This window comes from Rhagoletis zephyria, unplaced genomic scaffold, assembly GCF_001687245.7.
Source record: "Rhagoletis zephyria isolate East Lansing unplaced genomic scaffold, Rhagoletis_zephyria_1.1 Rzeph_scaffold_01555, whole genome shotgun sequence".
NCBI lineage: Eukaryota > Metazoa > Arthropoda > Insecta > Diptera > Tephritidae > Rhagoletis > Rhagoletis zephyria.
Genome location: NW_016158639.1, coordinates 28,753 through 51,570, shown reverse-complemented (window position 1 = coordinate 51,570; position 22,818 = coordinate 28,753). Strand labels below are relative to the sequence as shown.

Below are 22,818 nucleotides of genomic sequence, written 5' to 3'. Positions count from 1 at the left end.
CTGCTAAAGAGATAGAGCATATTCGAGTAAGAATGTTTAAGAATTAGGTTTCCCTGATTTCATTTATACACATTTGATGTTACCTTTTTGTCTTTTCTACCTTTTTTTGTAAAGGGCAGGAAAAGCCCTTATTCCTGATAATATGAAAGTTTTAAAGCATGTTCACATTACATTATCGTAATTTACGGCTCATTTGTAATTTATTACCAAATTATGCTGAAATCAAGTAATTTCCGTTTATGAAATCTGTCAATAAATTAAATAGAAATGAAATAATTTATCATAAATCAAGAGCCAAATGAAGAAAAGAAAGAAGTTTCATTTACTTTAGCCCCCACTGTTGAAGAAATTTGAAAAAATGCCTAAAGGTGTGCAACCATTTGTTTTCTTGAAGTCATGTACAAACCACACACTTGTACGTAACGTGCTATAGAAATAAGAAAGAAAATGTGAACGTACTTGGTTTATGTGAAGTAATTTAATCGAAACGAAGTAATTTATGCTGTAATGTGAACATAGTTTTAAACATTCCATATTTAAATTGGGCGCCACGTGTATCAGCTCAGAAAATGCTGCCAGAAAACTTCTAAATACATCTTGTGGTTCAATGTTTCTACAAGTTTTGTGAGTTAAACACTCGAAAGGAGGAAATAGTCAAACATTCAAAGTACAATTTTTTTATATCGTCGCCTGGGTAAAAGATTGTCGTAAGCGATGTTTTTTACTAAAGAAAATCCTTCATAAACTCAAAACAAATCAACAATTAAATAATTTAAGAGTTTTGTGAACTAGTAACATTTTCAGAGACTTTGGAGAAAATCTATCTTCGCGTTTTTGAGAAATTGTATTCCAAACTTCAATCGCGATTTGCCACAACCTACCAAAATTAACATACGACAATATTTTACCCAGGCGACGATATGTATAATGAAACTAGTTCATAGCTTTTCACTTTTTACTTGTAAAATAAACATTTCTAAAATAAATGTATTTTTTGATAATTTTCGGTTTTTGTACTTTCTCTTTGCTTAGAACATTTTGGCTCTTTTTACTTTTTAAAATACATATTTCTTTGCTGGACATTCTTTTCCATTGTGTTGGATTTCGATATACGAGTTTTCGTTTCCTCATCAGCGCATTAATTTCTCGAATCAATAAATTGTAGCCTTTAAAAATTTGTAATCAACTTTTAATTTTGGTTCGGTTTTGGTTCGTGGGTCAGATATATTAGACATTTTAACCAAGGTTTTGGGTTTTGTTAACAGTGGCTCTTGCTCTTTATTTGCTAATGTTGCATTACCAACCTGAATGCAGTGAAGTTTCACTTTCGCGTTGCCGTAATTTTGGAATAACGAATTTATTTTTACCGGTAAGATAGGAAAACGAAAATATTCATAACGCTCTTTCAAGTGAAGAACAATTTTCTGCCGTTAGAAAAGGCAACTTTACTGCTGACATTAGAAAACGGCCCTTAATGTTCTTTACCGATATGATTACGGTGACCATCCGTCCTGTATTATACGGGAAAGTCCTCTTTTTTCGTGCTTCGTCTGGTAATTTATTTATTTTATACGGGACGCCAAATGTTCTTTTAATGTCCGATATTTGTCCCGTATTCGGTATTTTGGCGCCTTTGCGTTAAAATGACATGTCTATGAACGAGTTTTTATTTTTAGGTCTGGACGCTTGCGATTCGAATCAAGGAGCATATACATACATATGTAGATGGTCTCTGAAGTTATAATTTTGAGGAGAAAAACTGGGTATTTGTGAGTATGAATCGAAAATAGAGGTTAATGATTGTTGTTAAAAATTTCTAAAAGAAATTTCATTAGTATTTAGCTTTTCAAGGGTTTCTTTCAACGCATTTCACGTTGAATATTTAGTAGAGCAGATTTTCCTTTTTTCGAGAATTTCATCTTTAAATTGTCACTTTTGCTCACATTTTACTTTAAAATTTCAAACTATGTTTACGTATATGGATTCCAAAGCCCACAAAAAATACACACGGCTTGCTGTATAATGTGCCGGTGTGGAGGCAGTTTTCAAATTTTGTGAAGAGAGAAGGTATTCATTAGCCGAAACTACATCAAATAAAAATTATTGCTGATTGTACGAGGGATTGCATCTTCAACATGAGAAACTCCAAATAAGATGACTACCAGGAGAATGTTGTAAAAGTAAAGAAGTTCTCAAAGATGGAAGGGTACGTTTTACATTCAGCCCGTTCCGGATGACAATAATCCGTTGAATACCACTCGTGTTTCAAAAGTAGTTTCATAGGAATGTTTGAAAAAAATCTTGCGGGGTAAAAATCCCGAGCACAAAGTACAAAGTTATGGAAAAATATTCTACGAATGAGTGACGTTACAACTGAATATTTATGTGCTGTTTTCACAAAATATCGATAAAATATATGCCAAATAAAATGCTGTTTCAAGGCTAATAAATCTAGAATCATTGAAAAAGAGTTTTAAAAGCCTTCAGCTTTTGTGGAAAAAATTAGCAAAATTATTTTAGTCCCGTATTCGGCTGCCATAATTATTGTCATTATAGATATGATGGAACATTTGCAAAGCTTGAATTTGTCTCTGCAAGGAGAGAATAAAAATGTTTTTTATTGGTCGCAAATTTGTAGCTAGACTACGTCTTTTACTCATGATCTCAAAAAAGAATATCTCATAATTTTCCATGGCTAGAAAAAAATATTTGCACATGATTTAAAAGATTTTGAAAAAGGATTTGCCCATTTGAAATTATTTAAATGTACGTTTGCATACTTTATAAACTCTTTTTTATCTAGCACAATTGAAGATGAATTTGCAATATCCGAAAAACTCCTTTTTAAGAAAAGCGAAGAGGAGTTGGAGTTTTTGGAATTAAAAGAAGATAAGGCGCTGGAAATGCAAGATAAAGTTTTGCCATTGCTTGGATTCCAGCAAAAAGTACCAGATTTAAAATACTCGCTGGTGAAAACAGCTGCGTGACGTATATTTTAAATTTTTAGTACAACGTATAACTGAGAGGGATCTTTTGAATTTGAATAATAAAATTTATGTTTTTCATTTGTAACAATAATTTTATTTAAAAATAATTTTAATAATAACAATAATTTTATTTAAAAATAACATTTTTGTTTTTGTTATTTTATTTTTGTGGCTCTTTGTAGCATTTTGAATTTACATGTGGCTCTTTTCGGCCTCGGCCTTGCCCACCCCTGGCATTTAGCATTATATAGAGCTACATAATAGTAGTAAAAATAATAATAGTAAAATTCAAAATAATTAACGGTAGTTTTTAGTGACTTAAAACTTCCACTTTAATGTACTAAAATTGAATGGGCTACAAACAAAACTGCATACTCGAAAATTGTCTAAAAATCCTGAATAAAAAGTTCGAAATTTTGATGAAATGTTTTTAAAGTTTGATTAACTTTTGTTAACTTTGTGCAAGCGTTTAAACTTTTATTTATGTGGTTTCTGTTATAGACCGAACTAAATTTTAGATTAAAATTATTAAAAATAAATAAATAACCAGGACTTGCAAACTTTTGATAATTTTTTTTGCTAACGGTGTTACTCATTTTCTTCTATAGGAAGTGTGTTCGATTTTTTTTATACTTGTTAACCAAACGCCCAAAATTTCAAAAACCTAAAAATATTCCAAATGTTAGTCAGAGATGGCGGCCTCTCTGGTGTAGTGGTTAGTAGTGCGCGCTACCATTCAGCGGGGCCTGGGTTCGAGCCCGGTTCAACCAAACATCATAAAATATCTAAAAACATTAACAAGTTTTTTCTAGTAGCGGTCGCCCCTCGGCAGGCAATGGTAAACCTCCGTGTGTATTTCTGCCATGAAACACAGCTTCGCATAGAAATATAATTGCCCTTCTAAGTCGGAAAAAACGATACATTTTCTAAAATATGGAGAAAAAAATTTGGCCGTCGGTACTCAGACCTTTGGATCATGAAAACTTTTTTTCCCGAGAACACGAATTTATCTAGTAAATCTTATTATGAAGCATTGTTCGTTTGGCCAACAGCTATCAAACTATAGTTTTCTTTTCGTGTTCCACAGTGTTATTACCAGGGAACGGATTTTTAGGACCTAAAAACCTATAAAAAAGGCAAAATAAAGTAACGAAATAGGCTGGAAAAGGCAAAATAAAATAGCGAAAAAGGCAGGAAAAGGCACTAGGTATTGCAAAAAAAGCAAAATAAGGCACTAAAAAAAGACAGAAAATACGAAGAACAATCAAAAAATACATTTATTTTAGAAATGTTTATATTACAAGTAAAAAGAGAAAAACTATGAAGTAGTTTCATTATATGAAAAATTTGTACTTTGAATCTTTGACTATTTTATCCTTTCGAGTTTCTAACTCATAAAACTTTAATCTGTATAGTTGTAGTAACATTGAACCACAAGATGCATTTTGAAGTTTTCTGGCAGCATTTTCATTCGATTTTCGCGAAGAAAAGCCTTGAATGTACTAAATGTGCGCTCGACGTAAGTTGATACAAGTGGAGCCCAATTTAAATATGGAACGTTTGAAACGTTCATATTATCAGGAATAAGGGCGTTTTCCTCGCCCTTTACAATTTTATCCACACCCCTTATTGTCTCCAAGCCTACGTTTGCTGAGAAAACGGCTTTGAATTTTTTCAACACCAATTTGGCAAGAGGTCCCTGCGCTTCTATAAGCCGCATGGATATGAGTATATTTTTTAATCTAAAAAAAAATAAATTGTAAATGCTATAATCACTTTTTTAAAGGTAGAAAACGCAAAACGGCAAAAATCTTAAAAAAGGCAAAAAAAGGCAAATATTTTAAAAAAGGCAACATCAAATGTGTATATATGGAATCAGGGAAAGCTAAATCGTGGACATTCTTAATCGAATATACTCTATCTCTTTAGCAGAAAAAAAGGCAATTTCCATAAAATCCTTTCCCTGGTTATTACTATCTTACTGATTTAAGAAACTGTTATAGAAAAATTGTTTTTCCATTTCTTGTGAGTCATTTGATATGAATATTTCGTTTTTCTTGAGAGCTGGAAACAGCCCTTTAAGCATGAACAGTATTTTTATAAAAATAACAATAAATTAAGAATATTTACAAAAAATAAAAAAATATGTGAACACTTATTAATATAAAATAAGTATATTTATTAGAAATTAAGGAGAAACCCTAAGAGCAGCACCAGAACCGGTTTCGGTTTCTTCAAACCACCCTGTCGGAAAAACGGAGGATTGTTTAGCTTATACAGTACTACTCATGATACGAAACAGTATTAAAGAGGATATTTTTACCATGTGCATGTTCCCACATTTTGACCTACCTTAAACTTAAGCACGTCCTCCATACGCGCTGTTTTACCATCACTAACGCACGATTGAAAGAAGCTCGGGGCCACTGAAACGCCCAGTGCCTCACTGGTCATGCCGGTACTAGCTTGAATTGCATTGCTGGCAATAACACGGAATGTACCAAATAATAAAACTAGTAAACGTTGAGTATATTTTGGCAGTGATGTAAATAATCTGAAATAAAGATTAATAAAAATATAATTAAAGTACGGCTGTCGTCATTATTGTTATATTATATGTATATAATTATATATATATAATCTTATACATATCGTCGATTAAAGTACAAGACCGCGTATCGTCATTCTGCAAAACCGCGTAACTGACATTGGCTGCCAAAAATTGGATTTGCTTACATAAGCTCTTAGCTCAATCCTTATCCATTCGTCCTAAATTATACTAGCCAGAAATGCGATTGCTTTATAAAAACGAGAATCATTTTGAAATATGAGTGTTTTTACTCTCTAGAAAATAATTTATGCAACCTCACATACGAGGTTTTGCATTTTGCTGATACGCGGTTTTGTACTTTAAACTAGGGATGTTGCGAATGTGGAATTTTTTTGAATTTTCAAGTATTTTTAAGAAACAATTAGAATCTAGCATAATCGCGATCGTTGTTTAAACAGCGCTTACAAGCTAAACCAGATAAATATTTCAGGTATTTCTAAAGCTTTTTGAAAAGAATTCTTTATTCTCATTCCTTTGGCTATTTCAGAATTTGGGGAATCTGTAACTTTATCAGCGTTTTTCGATTTTAGTTTTTGTAATTCATTTTTAGTACTTTCTTCTGCGGCTGGTTTGAAAAATTTGTGCTTATAGCGAGCTATGTAAATAGGTGGATATGGCAAATAAATTATTATGTTTGAACAAAATTCTGTTTTAAAAGTCGTGGCTGCCAGCCGAATCGGATCAGAATATTTGTATTATTTTAAAAAGCCCCCCGTTTTTTATAAGTATTTGAATCTCAGATAGTTACGTAATTAAAGGTAAGACCAATAGCTTTTTAATTATTTGAGCATCGATTCTCTTTATAACCAGACGTTGATCATCTCTGCTGGAAATCGATATTGAAGGAGCTTACTCTTTGACTTTAAATAGCAAAGAAGGGACAGTTTTACCACAGAAGTTTTTAGCCAAGGATCCATGTATATCCCTATGAAAAAATATTGCCCGACAAGTAAATATTGCCCGAGAAGTTTACTGTTTTTAAAATGTTTCCTAAAAATAAATTCGCAAAAGCTCCGCATTGATTATTGCGAATGCGAAAGCGAATGTGAATGTTAAAATTAATGCGGAAACACCGCGGTTGCGAATGCGAATGCGAATATTCACAACAACCCTGCTTTAAACGACGATATATATTATTATTAGATTGAAAGTATTATTCCAAAAATGGTCCTTATGGATTTTTGGGTAAATTTTTGAAAAAAAAATTATTTTTATTGTCAATCAATTTTAATCAAGTACAAGTCATTATTATCTGTAACCTGCGTGGTTTATCGACGAAAAACAAATGGAAGTCAAACGGTGCAAGATCCGGGCATTAAAACATCCCAACCAAGCTCCGTCAATTTGTTCCAAGTCATCAAAGATGTGTGTAGCCTGGTATTGTCATGACGGAACATAACTCCTTTTCGTTTGGGTCACTCTGGTGCCTCTTTCTTGATTGCTTCGTTCAAACGTTCGGGTTACGCACAGTAGAAGACCGAATCGATCGTTTCGCCACGTTGTAGCAGTTCATAATGGACAATCCTCTTCCAATCCCACCAAACCCTCAACATAACCTTGTTTGATGACAATCCAGGCTTTGAAGTCGTCTTTAACCATGATCGCTTGCGTTGCTTACTCTCATATTCAATCAACTTTTCATCGGCCGTAATGATTTGTTTCAAAAATTCGTTTGGTTTCACTGATGGTAGTAGTTTGGTCAATCAAATTTCTTTGCGTTAGTTTACGTGGCACCCGAGCATCGAGCTTCTTTGAATAGCTTGCTCTTCTTGGATGACTCCAAACCCCGATATCTCCTGACAGATCGCATGCCGGTCTTTTTGACGTAGAATAGGACTTACATTTCGATATGGAGACTATGCTTAAATGTTGTAGTTTTAATGAAGCAATTTCAAAGAAAAGTATGGCGTTTCAAAGACAAGATTCCAAACAGATACATTCCTGTAAGTAACCGATTCGGTGTCTGTCCCAGAAACAACGGTAAATATTGGCTTATTTTGGGGTCAATTTTGAGCCTTTAAAGTGCTCTAGCAACTTATGATTTGCAGATATGTATATTTTTCATTTTCGGGATATAGGTTCTTTGGCGCAGTAGAAATATTATCGTGTACAAATTTTATAAAAATTCAACAAATAACGAGCATTTTAAGGCAAAAAAAATGTTGAAAAAATAAGCAAATTTTTTTTATTATCAAAATTCTCGAAACCCGCTCGAATGATTTTTTTTCGTTTCCTTAATCAAAAATGCAAGTTTTTTGCTTTCGTTTTGTATATGGGAAGTATTGGTTGATATCTTCTAAGTATGTTTATTTTATTCATATATATGAGCATAAATGATTTTCCATACAAAATCACTTCGTCATCAACTTTCAAACACGTGCTTGCGTTGGAAGTGAGAGAAGGAGACATAAAGTATGTGCGTGAAGGTATTTCGGCTTTTGAGTAACAGATGGCGCAATATTTATGACACAGCGTATGCAAGTAAATACATACATACGTAAATATTTTGATTTAAGTTTGTGGATATATTTTTCTTTTAGTAGATAATCTATGCATAATACGCGAAAATTGTTTCGTCACATCAGATCTGTACCGATTTCGATTTTACAAAATGTGGTATGAAATTAAAAGGCTTGGCCTGTGGATGTGCAATAACTACTTTTTTTTTCAAAAAGAGTTGCCACCTGATAAAAAATCAAATTCAAATTATTTTTAAGTTAAGTCAATTATTACACTATGAGTATCGATCAAAATGGTTTTGAAAAGGTTTTATTTCTTAATTGTATTTAGGAGGGTTGCCACCTGGAATTAGATATACCATTTAAATATGTATCGCAATATGTGTGTCAGTTGAAAAAGATTTAATAAGGTTTTCGTTTTAAAATATTTTGAATAGTGTTGCCTCCTGTTTGAAAATAAGATTTTAATTAAATGAATTATTAAAACATGACGTGAAACGAAGGTGGTAAGATATCCTTAGTCGAAATATTAATAATATTAAAGAAGGTTGCCAACTGTTTAAAAAGGTAAACTAAAATTATTTAATAAGTGAAAGCAAGTATTAAAAATATGGGTATCAAATGGAATGGATTTAAAAAGGCTTCATTTCTAAACTGTATTTAGAGCGTTGTCACGTATTTAACAAATAAAGTTTAACTTAATTCATCACGCACATGAAATATGTAGGTATCACAATATCAGACGCAAGCTGATGGCACATATGATTGAAGTTAATGTGGATCTGCTTCTCTATTGCTAAGTATTGATATTTTGCAATTCATATTGATTTAATAAATTCAATTCAACACAATCAAAACGTATGTATATTTTGTGTACCGGTTTAAACTTGAATATGATCCTAATAATATCACGTATTCTACGTTTAAGTTTAGCGGCTGTGCAGGTCAAGACGGAGGCACTGGACTGATCCTTTTCAACCATTTTCATTATTTCATCGACTTTTCCACTGACTGGCCGAGCAGGGCGAGGTGCATCTTTTACTATGTTAATGCGGCAGAATTCACGAATTCTTCATTTCATTTATTCAAAAATGGTTCCGTTTATGCATAATTCGCGAATACATGAAATTAAGTGTTTTGAAAAAGTGGCAGTGCACCAGCGAAAAATAAACAGTAGTGTTGTGACTTTTTCGGCCTTATTTTGAATTTTCAAAAGCCGTTCGTACCAGGAAATGGTCCATGTTATATTTAACTTGGTTTTAGTGCATTTGGTTTTATTATATTTGAATTTCTTTAATATTACAACAAATCCACGTAACTTTTCCAGTGTTTTAAGTCATGGTTATGCCACTAAATGCTTTTGATCTAAAAACTTCATAACCCTAGTAAACAGCTGTTTGTTAAACGTGGCCTTGCCGCACTTCCACTTGACGATTTTATGAAATGGTACCCAAATTCATGGTTAGTTTTCGTGTATAATTGAATTCATGATATTGTGTTTATGCAGCCAACTTTAGCCCAAATTCATGAAATGATTTCGGGAATTTGCCTACGCATAAACGTAGTATTTGACATTTTTGCACAAGAAGCGAATCACATGTCTGTAACTAAAAATTTAGCCTAAATGTCCCCTTTCAAACGCACATCAATTTGCCGGAATTGAATTAGTATTGCTATATTTATAAGCATCAACACTACGTGGTGGCAGAAATCCGCAGAGATTTTTTATATGACCCAATATTACTCATAACCAGTGTGGCCAGTGTAGTTATTTCATAACTAGATTTAGCTATTATTTTCGAAGCTTAACTATAGAAATTTGTGTTTCGCTATTAGCTTCTTTTTAGATTTTTTTTTAAATCGAGCTAGCTATTTCATTTTTACACATAGTTTTATCATTTTGATGAATATCAAACAGTACAAAATTGGTATACTGACATGCCTAATCCCTTTTGGTTTAATCGATTACACCTTGCGACATACCCAAAAAAAAAAACCTAAACACACGAAGCAATCAAAGCATATTTAAGAAGCTATAGTAAAACTGCGTTNTTCTAAACACACGAAGCAATCAAAGCATATTTAAGAAGCTATAGTAAAACTGCGTTTGTAGATTTTCCGTCTTACGTCAGCTTTTTTTCAAGGACCTTGTAATTTCAAAGATATCATTACTTCAAAAAATTATTTTAAAAATTCAGTGCAATGTAGAATAACAAAATGGGTACCAAATGATCTGTGGATTAAAAAAAAAAAATTGGTTTACGAGGACGAATGCCAAATTAAATAATTTTATTTTTTTAAGCTTATAAAGTTAACGAAATTTGGGGATGTGGTCGAGTGTATATTATTAACTTAACATCTATATTTTTAATACTTACTTATCTTTAATCACCAAAAAATTTAATATTCATTAGAAGGTATTTTACTACTCCAATTCAATGTATGTAAATATTTAAGTTCATATTTGTATGCGTAATAATAATCTAGTTATTAAAGACATAGAAATATGATGTTACTTTATGTTAGTCCATTTTAAATTAACGTTTATTTAGCTGAAGAAAAATATTTTAAGCTACTTTGTTTGGCTATGAAACAAATTTTTTAGCTATTTTTTCGAAGAATTTAGCTATGACCCTCAAAGTTTTCTGGCAACACTGCTCATAATTGAAAAAATGTAAAACCTAGAGGTGGCTTTCGGCATAGATGACTTAACCCCATCAGATTGGTATCGGAAGCTACATTTTATATAAATATGCATGTACTATGTACGTTCATTAGAGTTATATTCATCCCATAATCTGGGTTAAGTATTACATCTCTTTATAAAATACGAATGACTCACAAACATCTATTTATGTCTTTGGGTACATATATATAATAATATAAATATTTTTATCTACAGTATTCAAACCTACGTTTGCAATAGTCATATGTATATCTAGAAATTTGTATATGTAAGTGCAGGGTCATTCCATTGAAAAGAGGAAAACAACATAAATTTAAATATGCCCTAATTATCTCTATTTCAGTGCTAACCTCTTTTTAAATGATTACATTTCATTAATCTGTTGGAAAAATATTTAAAAATAAATCAAAAGAAGTTGTAATTTTTGTCCATAGAAACTTATTTCATTCGTAATTACTTTACACCAGTCACAAGGAGATGCCCCACCAGTCAAAACTTTAAATATTTTAAATATTTCTATGAAGATTATATAAATCTTTTTTAAAATTAATTTATTAAATAAATTAATGTGTGGCATCCCTAATGTGTACATTAGAATGGTCCAAAAACTGTAAAGTCGGAATTGTAGTGCTCTCACCCCCTAGGATTGTTCTATATCGAAAGCAGTATACCCCTATTTTTTTATATTAAAATCAAAAAATATTTAGAGGTCGCTGAAAGCTTTACGTGTAAATGGTATGGAATTCTTGAAAATCAATACTTTTCAATCGGGAAACTTTGGTTATTTTCAGGAGTCTTTCAATAAATTTTATTTTCCGACTTTACTTTTTCACGCGTATTTTTGGACCACCCTAATGTACATATGTAAATGTATGTTATAAAGACTTCCCACTGGGAAAATAGGTAAGCACCTTGCGAGGTAAGCCATGTTTTCTTTCAGTTTTTAGTACCAAAATTGTCATCATGGCCAATGTCATCTACTAGTAAAGGGCAAAATGAACACCTCCGAAGACACATTACGTTGTCAGTTGCAAAATAACGTGCAGCCGAAGTTATTTCCAAGCACCGAACTACTCCGAGCGACTGCTCTGCATTACACGTAACNAAGACTTGTTAACGTCTTATCGAAAGGGAAATGAAAATACCACGAAAAAGCTTAAATGACATATTATGCTTGAATTTTTTCGCACACGTACATGCGTACTNACCTACTGGGTTGTTAACGTCTTATCGAAAGGGAAATGAAAATACCACGAAAAAGCTTAAATGACATATTATGCTTGAATTTTTTCGCACACGTACATGCGTACTGAGAGACGCACTGATTGGACAAACACTGAATGACATGAAAGTAAAGCAAAAGATCAGTGTTGCTACTTATGCAACTAACAGGAACTGAATAAAAATTAAATGAAATACATTAAGAGAACAACAATAAATGTCACAGACAAAACCACATACATGTTAATGTATGTACAATAACACAATCAACTTGAACATTTCACTGAAGAAAGTGAAAATCGGTTACAGTTGATTTACAAGATATCGCGTATTCATATGTGTTTATGAATGTCATCGAAAGTTATATGAGGTTAAAACGCAAAAATCACACCAACAAACTTACGCAAAATTTGATTAGCATTTTAATATCAAATAAAAATTTCTTTACACAAACATCAAAGTAAACAGACGCCAACTCCAAAAAGCTACAAAAGGGGAATCCTAAAACAAAAGCGAAACAAAAACTCGACGAAAATTATAGACGAATAAAATGTTGGCGCAAAACAAACAATATAATACAGAAGCGATAATAACAAATTAAAATAAAAAGTTAAATATTTATGAATGAAGGTATGATTCACTATAGGAGAAACGAAAATAGTAGCGCGTAAATATGTAACTACTTAACCGATAAAGTGAAAATACATCATACATAGAAGTACGTATGTATATATGTATGTATGTGCATATGAACATGTATAGATAGACCCACGCGACGCCTACCCTGCAGAAAAAAATTATCAATTGATAAAAAATAACCCCTTGTAGATAGCTTTTATGCGGGATTTCTATAAAATATATAACTTGTAGTTAGCTACAAAAAGCTTACTTGAAACAAGTGGACAAGTAATGCAGGAGTAAACCTCGAGATCGTTTTCTTTACACGCATTTCTATTTAAATATCCTGCACTTCGCAAATACTTTTTCGAATTGAGTACAAATAAAAGGAAGATAGAAATTTCATATTATCATTTTGAAGTTATATCTGACGGAGTTCGAATATGGGACCACCTACAGCAGAATATAAAAACAAATGTGAAATGTTATAAAATAAATAAAGTAAATAAAAATAAAAAAATATAAAAAGTATAAAAAAATTTTGTTTTTCCTATTAATATTTTATGTCCAAAAGTAGTTAGTTACAAGTTAGTTACATCAAATGCAGAGGTAACCACCCTTGACTATATCTAATGTAGAGGTAACCACCCTTGACTATTTCGCGGCCATCGCCATAGAAATATAGTTAGCTTTCGTCAAAGAAAATATATAGATAATAAGTGACTTTTAGCTCCTTCCTAATCAACATAAAGTTAGCTTATAGTTAGACACATTTCCTGCTGGGTAGTATCATGCTTGACTGATTGCGAATTTCAAATGAAAAAGATGAGATCGATGATCATACCTTATTGAATATAGCAGGTTTTAAAATATGGCGCGTTTTAGAACGAAATTGCTTTTGTTTTAGTCACAAAAATTTGCGAAAACATAAGGAATCGTTACGAATGTTGGCAACCACAAATCACTGTGTCCAACTAAGCAGGTCTTTGTGAATAACGATAATGAAATAGATTTGTTACAATATAATTATATCGTCGTTTAAAGTACAAAACCGCGTATCAACAAAATGCAAAACCGCGTACAAGATAATGCAAAACCGCGTATGTGAGATTGCATAAATTATTTTAAAGAGAGTAAAAACACTCATATTTCAAAATGGTTATCTTTTTTATAAAGCAATCGCACTTCTGGCTAGCATATTTCAGGACGAATGGATAAGGATTGAGCCAAGAGCTTGGGTGAGCAAATCCGATTTTTAGTAGCCAATGTCAGTTACGCGGTTTCGTAGAATGACGATACGAGGTTTTGTACTTTAAAGGAAGATAAATTTCTGATTCTTCAAAGCCACGTATCTTAAAACACGTAGATTAACCCTCAAGTATAGATGCAGCTTCGGTAAGCTAACTGCGAAGGCTTTGCTGTAAGAAAAGAAGAAGGAAGAAATACTTTCGCTATCGCTAAAACTCCACCGCCATAAAATTTTAGCGACTTCCTATTTTTAAAGATTTCCGTGGACGTTAGCAGGCCAACTTCTGAAAACCAATCAAGGGAACCAGCTAAACCCAAACTAACTAGCTGATGCTTTGCCGTAAATTATGCGGTCTTTATGATAAAGACTAAAAATTTTGTCGCATACATATTTAAAAGCAAGTAAGAGCAGCGCTGTCTTCGGCTATGCCGAAGGCTTCATACCATTCATGAACATCCGCAAATTTTACTTTAACAGGTTACTGCTTTTGAATACATCTGCATACATCGATGGAGGAGTTACATACTTATATAAAAAATCGCATCTAAACAATCAGAGGTGTGGAAGATATATCTTATATAGAACCAATCGAAGTGATTTTCACTGCTATGTGATCGGTATGTAAACCGGTAACACAATTTATTGAGTTTAGCTTCCTACACAAAGGAGATATATAGCAAAAACTGGTATCTGAACAATCAGTGGTATAGGAGATAAAGCTTATACAGCATAGATTTTGACGATTTCCTCAGTAGACTTTGTATTATTATTTATAAAATATCTTACGAAATTTATCGGTTTTAGCTGTTCAAATAAAGGAGTTTTACAGTAAAATCCCATATCTGAACAATCAGATGTATGGAAGATATATGTTGTAGTCANGTTCAAATAAAGGAGTTTTACAGTAAAATCCCATATCTGAACAATCAGATGTATGGGAGATATATGTAAGTATTATGTTAATAATGAGTGAAAACGGTGCGAAATTTCATGTTTCTAGCTGCAAAAATAGAGGAGTTATCATAAAAGACCTCATATCTGAACAATCAGTTGTATGGGGGCTGCAGGTTATAGTGACTCGATCTTTGTTATTTTCACTTAGGTTTTCTGTTGATAATTATTGAAAACAGTGCGGAATTTCATGTTCCTAGATATATAAATCGAGGAGTTATAACGAAAAATTTTATATCTGAACAATCAGTTGTATGGGAGCTATATGTTATAGTGGTTCGATTCTTCCCACCCACTTACCAAATTTCATCCGGATACCTTGAAAACCGAGAGACTAGATTGCATACAAACAGACGGACAGACAGAGAGACGGACAGACGGATATGGCTAAATCGACTCAGCTCGACGTTCTGCTCATATAAGAATACATTTTAATGGGTCTGTCTCTTTTTATTCTGGTACTTACAAAAATCGGACCAAAGTTATAATACCATTTCATGCTCATGAAAGGTATACAAAATATAGTGTGCTCTGCCAACTTCCGTGGAAGTTAGCAAGACAACTTCTGAAAACCAATTAAGGAAACCAGCTAAACCCAAAATAACTATTTAATAATTTGCCGTAAATTATACGTTCTTTATCCGTGATAAGAATAATTTTGCCGCGGACATATTTTAAAAAATATTCGTGGAAGTTAGCAGGGCAGCTTGTGAAAAACAATTAAGGAAACCAGTTAAAACCAAAGTAACTATTTGATAATTTGCCGTAAATTATCCGTTCTTTATCCGTGAAAAGAATAATTTTGCCGCGGACATATTTTAAAAAATATCTGTGGAAGTTAGCAGGACAACTTGTGAAAACCAATTAAGGAAACCAGTTAAACCCAAACTAACTATCTGATAATTTGCCGTAAATTATCCGTTCTTTATCCGTGAAAAGAATAATTTTGCCGCGGACATATTTTAAAAAATATCTGTGGAAGTTAGCAGGACAACTTGTGAAAACCAATTAAGGAAACCAGTTAAACCCAAACTAACTATCTGATAATTTGCCGTAAATTATCCGTTCTTTATCCCTGAAAATTATAATTTTGCCTCGAACATATTTAAAAAAAATATCCGTGGAAGTTAGCAGGACAACTTCTGAAAACCAATTAACGAAACCAGTTAAACCCAAACCAACTATTTGATAATTTGTCGTAAACTATCCGTGGGACTAAAAATTTTGTCGCATACATATTTAAAAAAAAAAATATCGTGTGCTCTGCAAACTTCCGTGGAAGCTAGCAGGACAACTTCAAACAAAACAATTAAGGAAACGAGTTAAACCCAAACTAACTGTCTGATAATTTGCCATAAATTATCCGTGAAAAGAATAATTTTGCCGCGGACATATTTTAAAAAATATCCGTGAAAGCTAGCAGGACAACTTGTGAAAACCAATTAAGGAAACCAGTTAAACCCAAACTAACTATCTGATGGAATTTCAGCCATTTGGAACCACAAGTCGCATGAACATGAAATTTGGTATGCATACCTATCAATGGTAGGTGCTTATAGTGAGGTATATGTAAATCAGTTTGTAAAAGGGACGGGGCACATCCCTTATGATTGGAATATTTAATCAGCCATAACTTCGGAACCATATTTCGTATGAATTGGAAGTTTGATATGAAGACGGCCTAATTTAATTTTTTTCCCCGGCCTAATTTCGCTAATTCGCCTAATTTCCGATTTTAAAAATCATCGGCCATTTCGTATGTTATACCAAGGTTAACAACTGTGCCAAGTTTGGAAGAAATTGGTGCAGCGGTTATCAAGATATACATGTAACCATAAGTGGGCGTGGCTGCGCCCATTTTCCAAAAATTTATAATATTCTTATTTTTCGTCTAAAACTTATTGTAAATATCGATTTTGAGTGAACAATCTTCAGTAGTTTCTAAAATATCGCAGTTTTCGTATTTCTGAAAATTACCGTTATATGGGAGGTAGGCGTGGATATTGTCCGATTTTGCCCATTTTCAATACCATCCGTCCTACGCCAGAAAGAAGGGCACGTACCAAGTTTCGTTAAGATATCTCAATTTTTACTCGAGTTATCGTGTGCACAGACGGACGGACGGACAGACAGTCACTGCTTAATCGATTTCTCTTTTCATTCTGATCATTTATGCATACATTTGTCTATATCTATCTCGATTCGTTTTGCCTGTTACAAACAACCGTCATGTGAACAAAGTTATAATACCCTTGTGCACAAATGCGCTCGGGTATAAAAATAACTATAATTTTCGGTCCCTTCAATATTCGCATTCGCAAAAGATCCGCATTGATTTTTGCGAATGCGAAAGCGAATGTTAAAATTAATACGGAAGCTCCGCGGTTGCGAATGCGAATGCGAATATTCGCAACAACCCTGATACATACATACATATCGTTACCTAAAAGTGAAAAGGACAAGCCCATTTTTTGAAATTGTTCAGGAAAGACGAAAAATTGATGTAGTTTCACATTAACTGTCATTCTGCATCAAAAACAAAATTTAGAAAAAAGTGGGCTTGGCACTTTTTCACCTTTAGGTAGCGATATGTATGTATATACATATGTATATGTGATATATCAATCTATACATAAATACGCCATAAGAAAATTTTGAACTCCCTTTCTTGAGGGCACCGTTCACTCGATTTCAACAAAACATACACCGACTTAAAGGACATAGCTTCCCCTAATCCAGAAATGTTAACCGTTACGTAGGGGGCGTGGCATCTGACATACAGACAAAACTGTGAAAAGTTGAAATCTATATGTATATTATTCTGAAACAAGGCGCTTATTCCCAGCGATCTACAAGTCGTACAGAGACAAATTATACATAAAATTAAAGTGTTCGATCTGAAACTTTGCACAAACTTTTCAGATTTAAAATTCATTGACCGATTTTAGAAATATTTGCGTCGAAAAATTTAAAAATTTTTACATTGAGCAAAGCGTTGCTACGCTCATTTCGAAAGGCAGCGTCTCAGCGGGACATAAGAGAATGAAAAATTGTTCCATTTATTCGCTTTCGTCTCCGCTTTTGTTTCATATCCATCAAGCATTGCTACGTTCGTGTGCATGTAGGCAGCATGAACCAACGACTACAGACACCTAATCAGCCATCGTTGTATTTGTAATCGATTTTCAGAAAAAAGTTTTCGTAGCGTTTTTGACGTTTTTCGGTTTTGTTTACACCGTCTTCTACCTCTTCGTAGTGATTTTTTAGCGATTGAATGGGTTTTCTGCAGCGATTTTAATTATAAATTTTGGTTTATTACATATTTATGATATAAAATAAAGTGCTGTGTGATTGGAACAAGTTTGTGCGTAAAAGTGGGTGCACGTTTGTGGTCAGAACGTTGGTATTGAAAAATCGACCCGTGATAATGATATGCGATTGTAAAACACTTTCAATCATGAAAACCATATTTTATGAACTTTTTTTGCTAATTTTCATCAAGTTTCACTTTGTATATTTTATAATAAATACCAATTTAATCGCCCTCAATCACCGCGCCTTTTTCGCTTTCTTTGTTTGTTTTCATTCTTAGGCAGATGTCAAAAACGCTCAGAAATATACTTTTTTCGAGGTTCTTTGATTAGGTGATCTTGTATTTTTGGTTCATGTGTAGGCAGCGAGACAGCGGAAGATCTGCAAAGAAAATGTTCCCTTTGGCTATGTACATCTGTGTTGGCATTTTTGGTACAATTGTACTTTTTTGATACAATTTTATTTACAATATACTTTCCTACTATGAGTGCTATAAATAAATATATAGCTCTGAAAATTCACTGCGGGACATTTTTTATTCTCTTTTTGTCTTCGCCTTCTCGCCTTTGTAAGTTTTGAAAAAAGGTTTTGAACGAACCATTATAACACAGCACAAGGTGTGCTATCAACCTCACGTTCCTAGGCAAGTTTCGAAAGAATATTTTCGATACCAAATCTAATTGAAACAAAATTTCGAAATCAGCTTCATATAGAAACGGTGTCATCGTTAATTAAGAAAGAGATGTTCTTAAATATCACAACTTTGCGGCACTCACCTATTGACTAGATTTGAGTATTTATTTATTACTTTTTTATTTTAATAATTTGTTTATAAAAACATAGTTTATTCCGTAACAAAAACTGTATGAAAATAAGTTTAAATCTTTGAGCAACGTTAAAAAAAATCTACAACCTTTAGTAAAAATTTCGAACTTTCTATTTCAATTGTTTTTTTTTTAATATTTTGCAGTTTTTTAGCTCATTCAACTTTAGTTTGCACATTGCACTTTATTTAAATTGATCGGGCTAGATAACTCAAAATATCTAGGAAATCTAATTAAAAGGCTCGAAATTTTTACGAAAGTTTGTTGATTTTTTAATGTTGCGCAAAGATTGAACCTTGGATTTATACGGGTTTAGTTAAAGTATAAAATGCATTTTTATAAAGAATAATTCAAATTAAATAATTTTAAGATAAATGGCCAATCTTGTCAATATGTGCGTGTCGTAAAGTCTTGATAAGCACTTGAAATACTATTAAAATGTCCAGTTTTAGTACTGAATTCAAAGATGTCTCTTTTATCCATTCATAATAACTTAAAAAATTTGTTTGGTAAATACACATTTATGTTAAAAGTGTAAAATATGTTAATGTACCTACATAAACTTTCCGATGAATACCATCAAATCATTGGTCTTGAAGGGAATCTATGTATGCATGTACCAAGAAAATATATCAGGAAATTAAAAAGTCGATACAATTTACAGTCGAAAAGTACAGTTTTTGTACAGATTTCGTACTGAAGGAACAATTTCATTTCCCAACACTGCTGTACATATGTACATAAACAACGTTGTTGCATATCCATGCATTCATACACAGCATCAACAACAACATCGCTGCAGCGCTGTGCGCTTTTGATTTGAGCATTGTTATGTTCCAAATATTAGTTTCCGTCCCTGTTTTGGTTTCATATCGAGCAAAGCATTGCTATGTTCGTGCGAATGTGATACAGCGGAATATCTGCAAAACAAAAATGGTGCTTTTGCCGCTGAACAAATACCCATATATAAATCTTACATGGTTTATCTCGATGTTTTTTTCAGAGCCCAATATGGTTATATTTGTATTATAAATCTATATAAGTATCTATATATAATCGTACGGAGACAATTTACTTTCAAATTAAGGTTCTGGATCTGAAACTTTGCACAAACATTTGAGATTTAAGAATCATTCGATGTACATATTTGCGCGGAAAGATTTTTAAATGGTACATTGAGCACTTCATTTTCAACAATTTTATTTCTGTATTTTCAATTTTGTATAGTTTTAAAATGCTGGAAAACTTAAAAAAGTCTGGCGGGCGAACTGAGGGAACGGCAAAGTATTTTAAACTCTCGATAAATTTGCGTTTCAGAGAATCTGGCTATTTCAGTTTTCTCTTGCAGGTTACGCCCGACTCAAAAATTAAGATTAGTCCCACAAGAGATTATTTTGCGAGATTTAGCCGATTTGGTATTTGAACCTCAGCGTGGTGTAATTAATCAAAGCCACTTGAAGGATCGATCAATTTCGCGTCCACAAAATAAGCACTGTACGATAGTTAGTAAAGAAATGGTTACTATGTTGCCAGGAGTAGAAATGGCGTCGATATCTACTTCTGCTTCTGAATATCCACAGAAGCAAATAGAGGTAGGGGAGTTGCACCTCATGACTTGATACGTACGGAGACAACACTTGGTTTTTTATTTAAACGTTGCCAATTCAAAATGATTGTAGCGTTCGCAATAACAATAAATAAGCATCAAGGTCAGACCCTAGCAAGAGGATTGCATAACGCATGGCGTATTGAGTAGGGTACGATCTTGCCCAAATACCAAGTTAAACTTAACTACCAAAAGCAATGCATATGGTTTTTATAATAAAGAAGGTTTCTTAGACCACGGAGCACCCCGATTTTCGGGGATTATTACTAGTATATTTAAAACCAATTACGCTGGGGAACTGAAACTTAGCACGGGCGTGGCACCTCCCATACAAACTGAAATTGTCATATCGCTTTTCTCTGGAACCGCTTATACTAACTTTCTCAAATTTTACACAGCAACATACGTTATCAATACCGTATTTACGGCAAAAAGGAGCCGATTTTGGAAAAGGGGCGTGGCACCTCCCATACAAACTGAAATCTCATATCGCTTATCCCATGGAACCGCTTATACTAACGCCCTGAAATTTGGAACAGCAAAATATGTAATCAATACCGTACATACTGCGAAAAATGCTAAATTATGGAAGGGGGGGCGTTGCAGCTACCATACAAACTGAAATTGTCAAATCGCTTTTCTAAGCTAACTTTCTGAAATTTTACACAACTATTTATGCTATCAATAAGGTATTTATGGTAGATTTTGGAGATTCTGAGCAACCACTTATGATTAGGTAATGGAATTTGATACCCCTACATCTATATTTACATAAAATGGAAATAACCATTCAATTGGGAACTATTTTATATCAGATTTCTAGATCGCATTGAATGATTTCTATTATGTGCAACGGTTTTTAGAAGGATCAGTGCATTTGTCTTCCGATAGGTGGCGCAGGGATTGAGAACTATCTTGAAAAATCCTATTTATGGTCAGATTTGTTTCATCTTTGGAATACATATTTGTAACATAAAATTTGGTGTAACTTGGTAGCCCAATCGTGTGACCTAAAAATATGGGGCTTTGGCAAAATCTTGGCAACATCCCTTGTGAACCCGCCATTAGAGAAGAAAATATTACATTTTGTTGTACACCTTCGAGGTACTGTCTTAACCTTTACCGATTCTGATGAAAATAAAGCGGAGTTTATTTACAGGTTGTCAATTTAGTTTTCAACCTTTTAAGAGGCTCTCAGACCAGGATAATCGAAAAACGTATTTACAGTCTGAATTGGTATATGTTTAACATATCAGTCAGTGAGGAACCGCCTATCATCATACAAATATATACGCATATTGTTTATAAATGAAAATTCAGATTCCTTTCTCGGTCTAATTTCGAAAGCTACTGAAGAAATTTGGTTTTAAATTTTCCTGAAAATTCGTTATAACTTTTGGTGGTGGACCTCAAAATCGTAAACGAGTCAATATTGGTGACAAGAAAAATTCAAAAGTGTATGAAAAAAATGTCGAATTTCGACAACAGGGCGATACTAGTATTTTTAAAAACATTTTGCGTGAAAATATACATAATTGCAAAGCAGACAGTTATCGAAAGCTCAAAACTGAGAACCTTCCTGAAGAACGCTCATACAAATCATATTAGATAACGCACAATTGTACATAGAAGCTGTTTCTACGGCTAAACACCTTAGAAATTTCCAAGACAGACAGACGGTCGATCGATTGCAGCCATAAAGTGTGTCAGTTAAGACGTCAATGGCATTTGTATAACATGTTCAAATGCACAGTATTTATACATACATACACTACAACTTAATTTTAATTTACACACATATGTGCATTAGGGTGGTCCAAAAAGAGTAAAATGGGAATTTTAATGCCCTGATCCCCTAGGATTGTTCTATATCGAAAAAAGTATGCCTCTTTTTTTTATTTTGAAATCAATAAATATTTAGAGGTCGCTCAAAAAACAAATTTTCGTAGAAATACCAAGAATTCTTGAAAATCAATATTTATTGATCGGAAAATTCAGGTTATCTTCAGGAGACTTTCAATAGTAATACCCAATTGTTTATTTAACCATTTTTCTATACTAATGATTTTTTATTGCTACCCCATTGCATTTTTCGGGGTTTTGGGAGTTTTTGGAGGAGCTATGTATATAATAGTTTTATAGTTACTATGAAAAAATGGTTAAATATACAATTGTGTATTAATTATTGGGAATCTCCTGCAGAGAAACAGAGTCCGATCGAAAAATATTGGTTTCTAGGAATTCTATACCATTTCTACGAAAAGTTTTTTTTCCACATATGAGATACATACATG

The 22,818-nt window shown here is 33.0% G+C and overlaps 1 protein-coding gene across 1 annotated transcript in view; it reads right to left on the bottom strand.

Annotated features, from left to right (window-relative positions):
* Window positions 1-22,818, bottom strand: part of LOC108364429 (rho GTPase-activating protein gacT-like) — a 72,158-nt gene that overhangs the window by 20,594 nt on the left and 28,746 nt on the right. The window contains exons 2-3 of the mRNA XM_017618097.1: window positions 5,340-5,541; window positions 5,266-5,269 (exon numbers count right to left, since the gene is read on the bottom strand). Coding sequence (XP_017473586.1) covers window positions 5,266-5,269; window positions 5,340-5,541 — 206 coding nt within the window. The remainder of the gene's footprint in view (window positions 1-5,265; window positions 5,270-5,339; window positions 5,542-22,818) is intronic.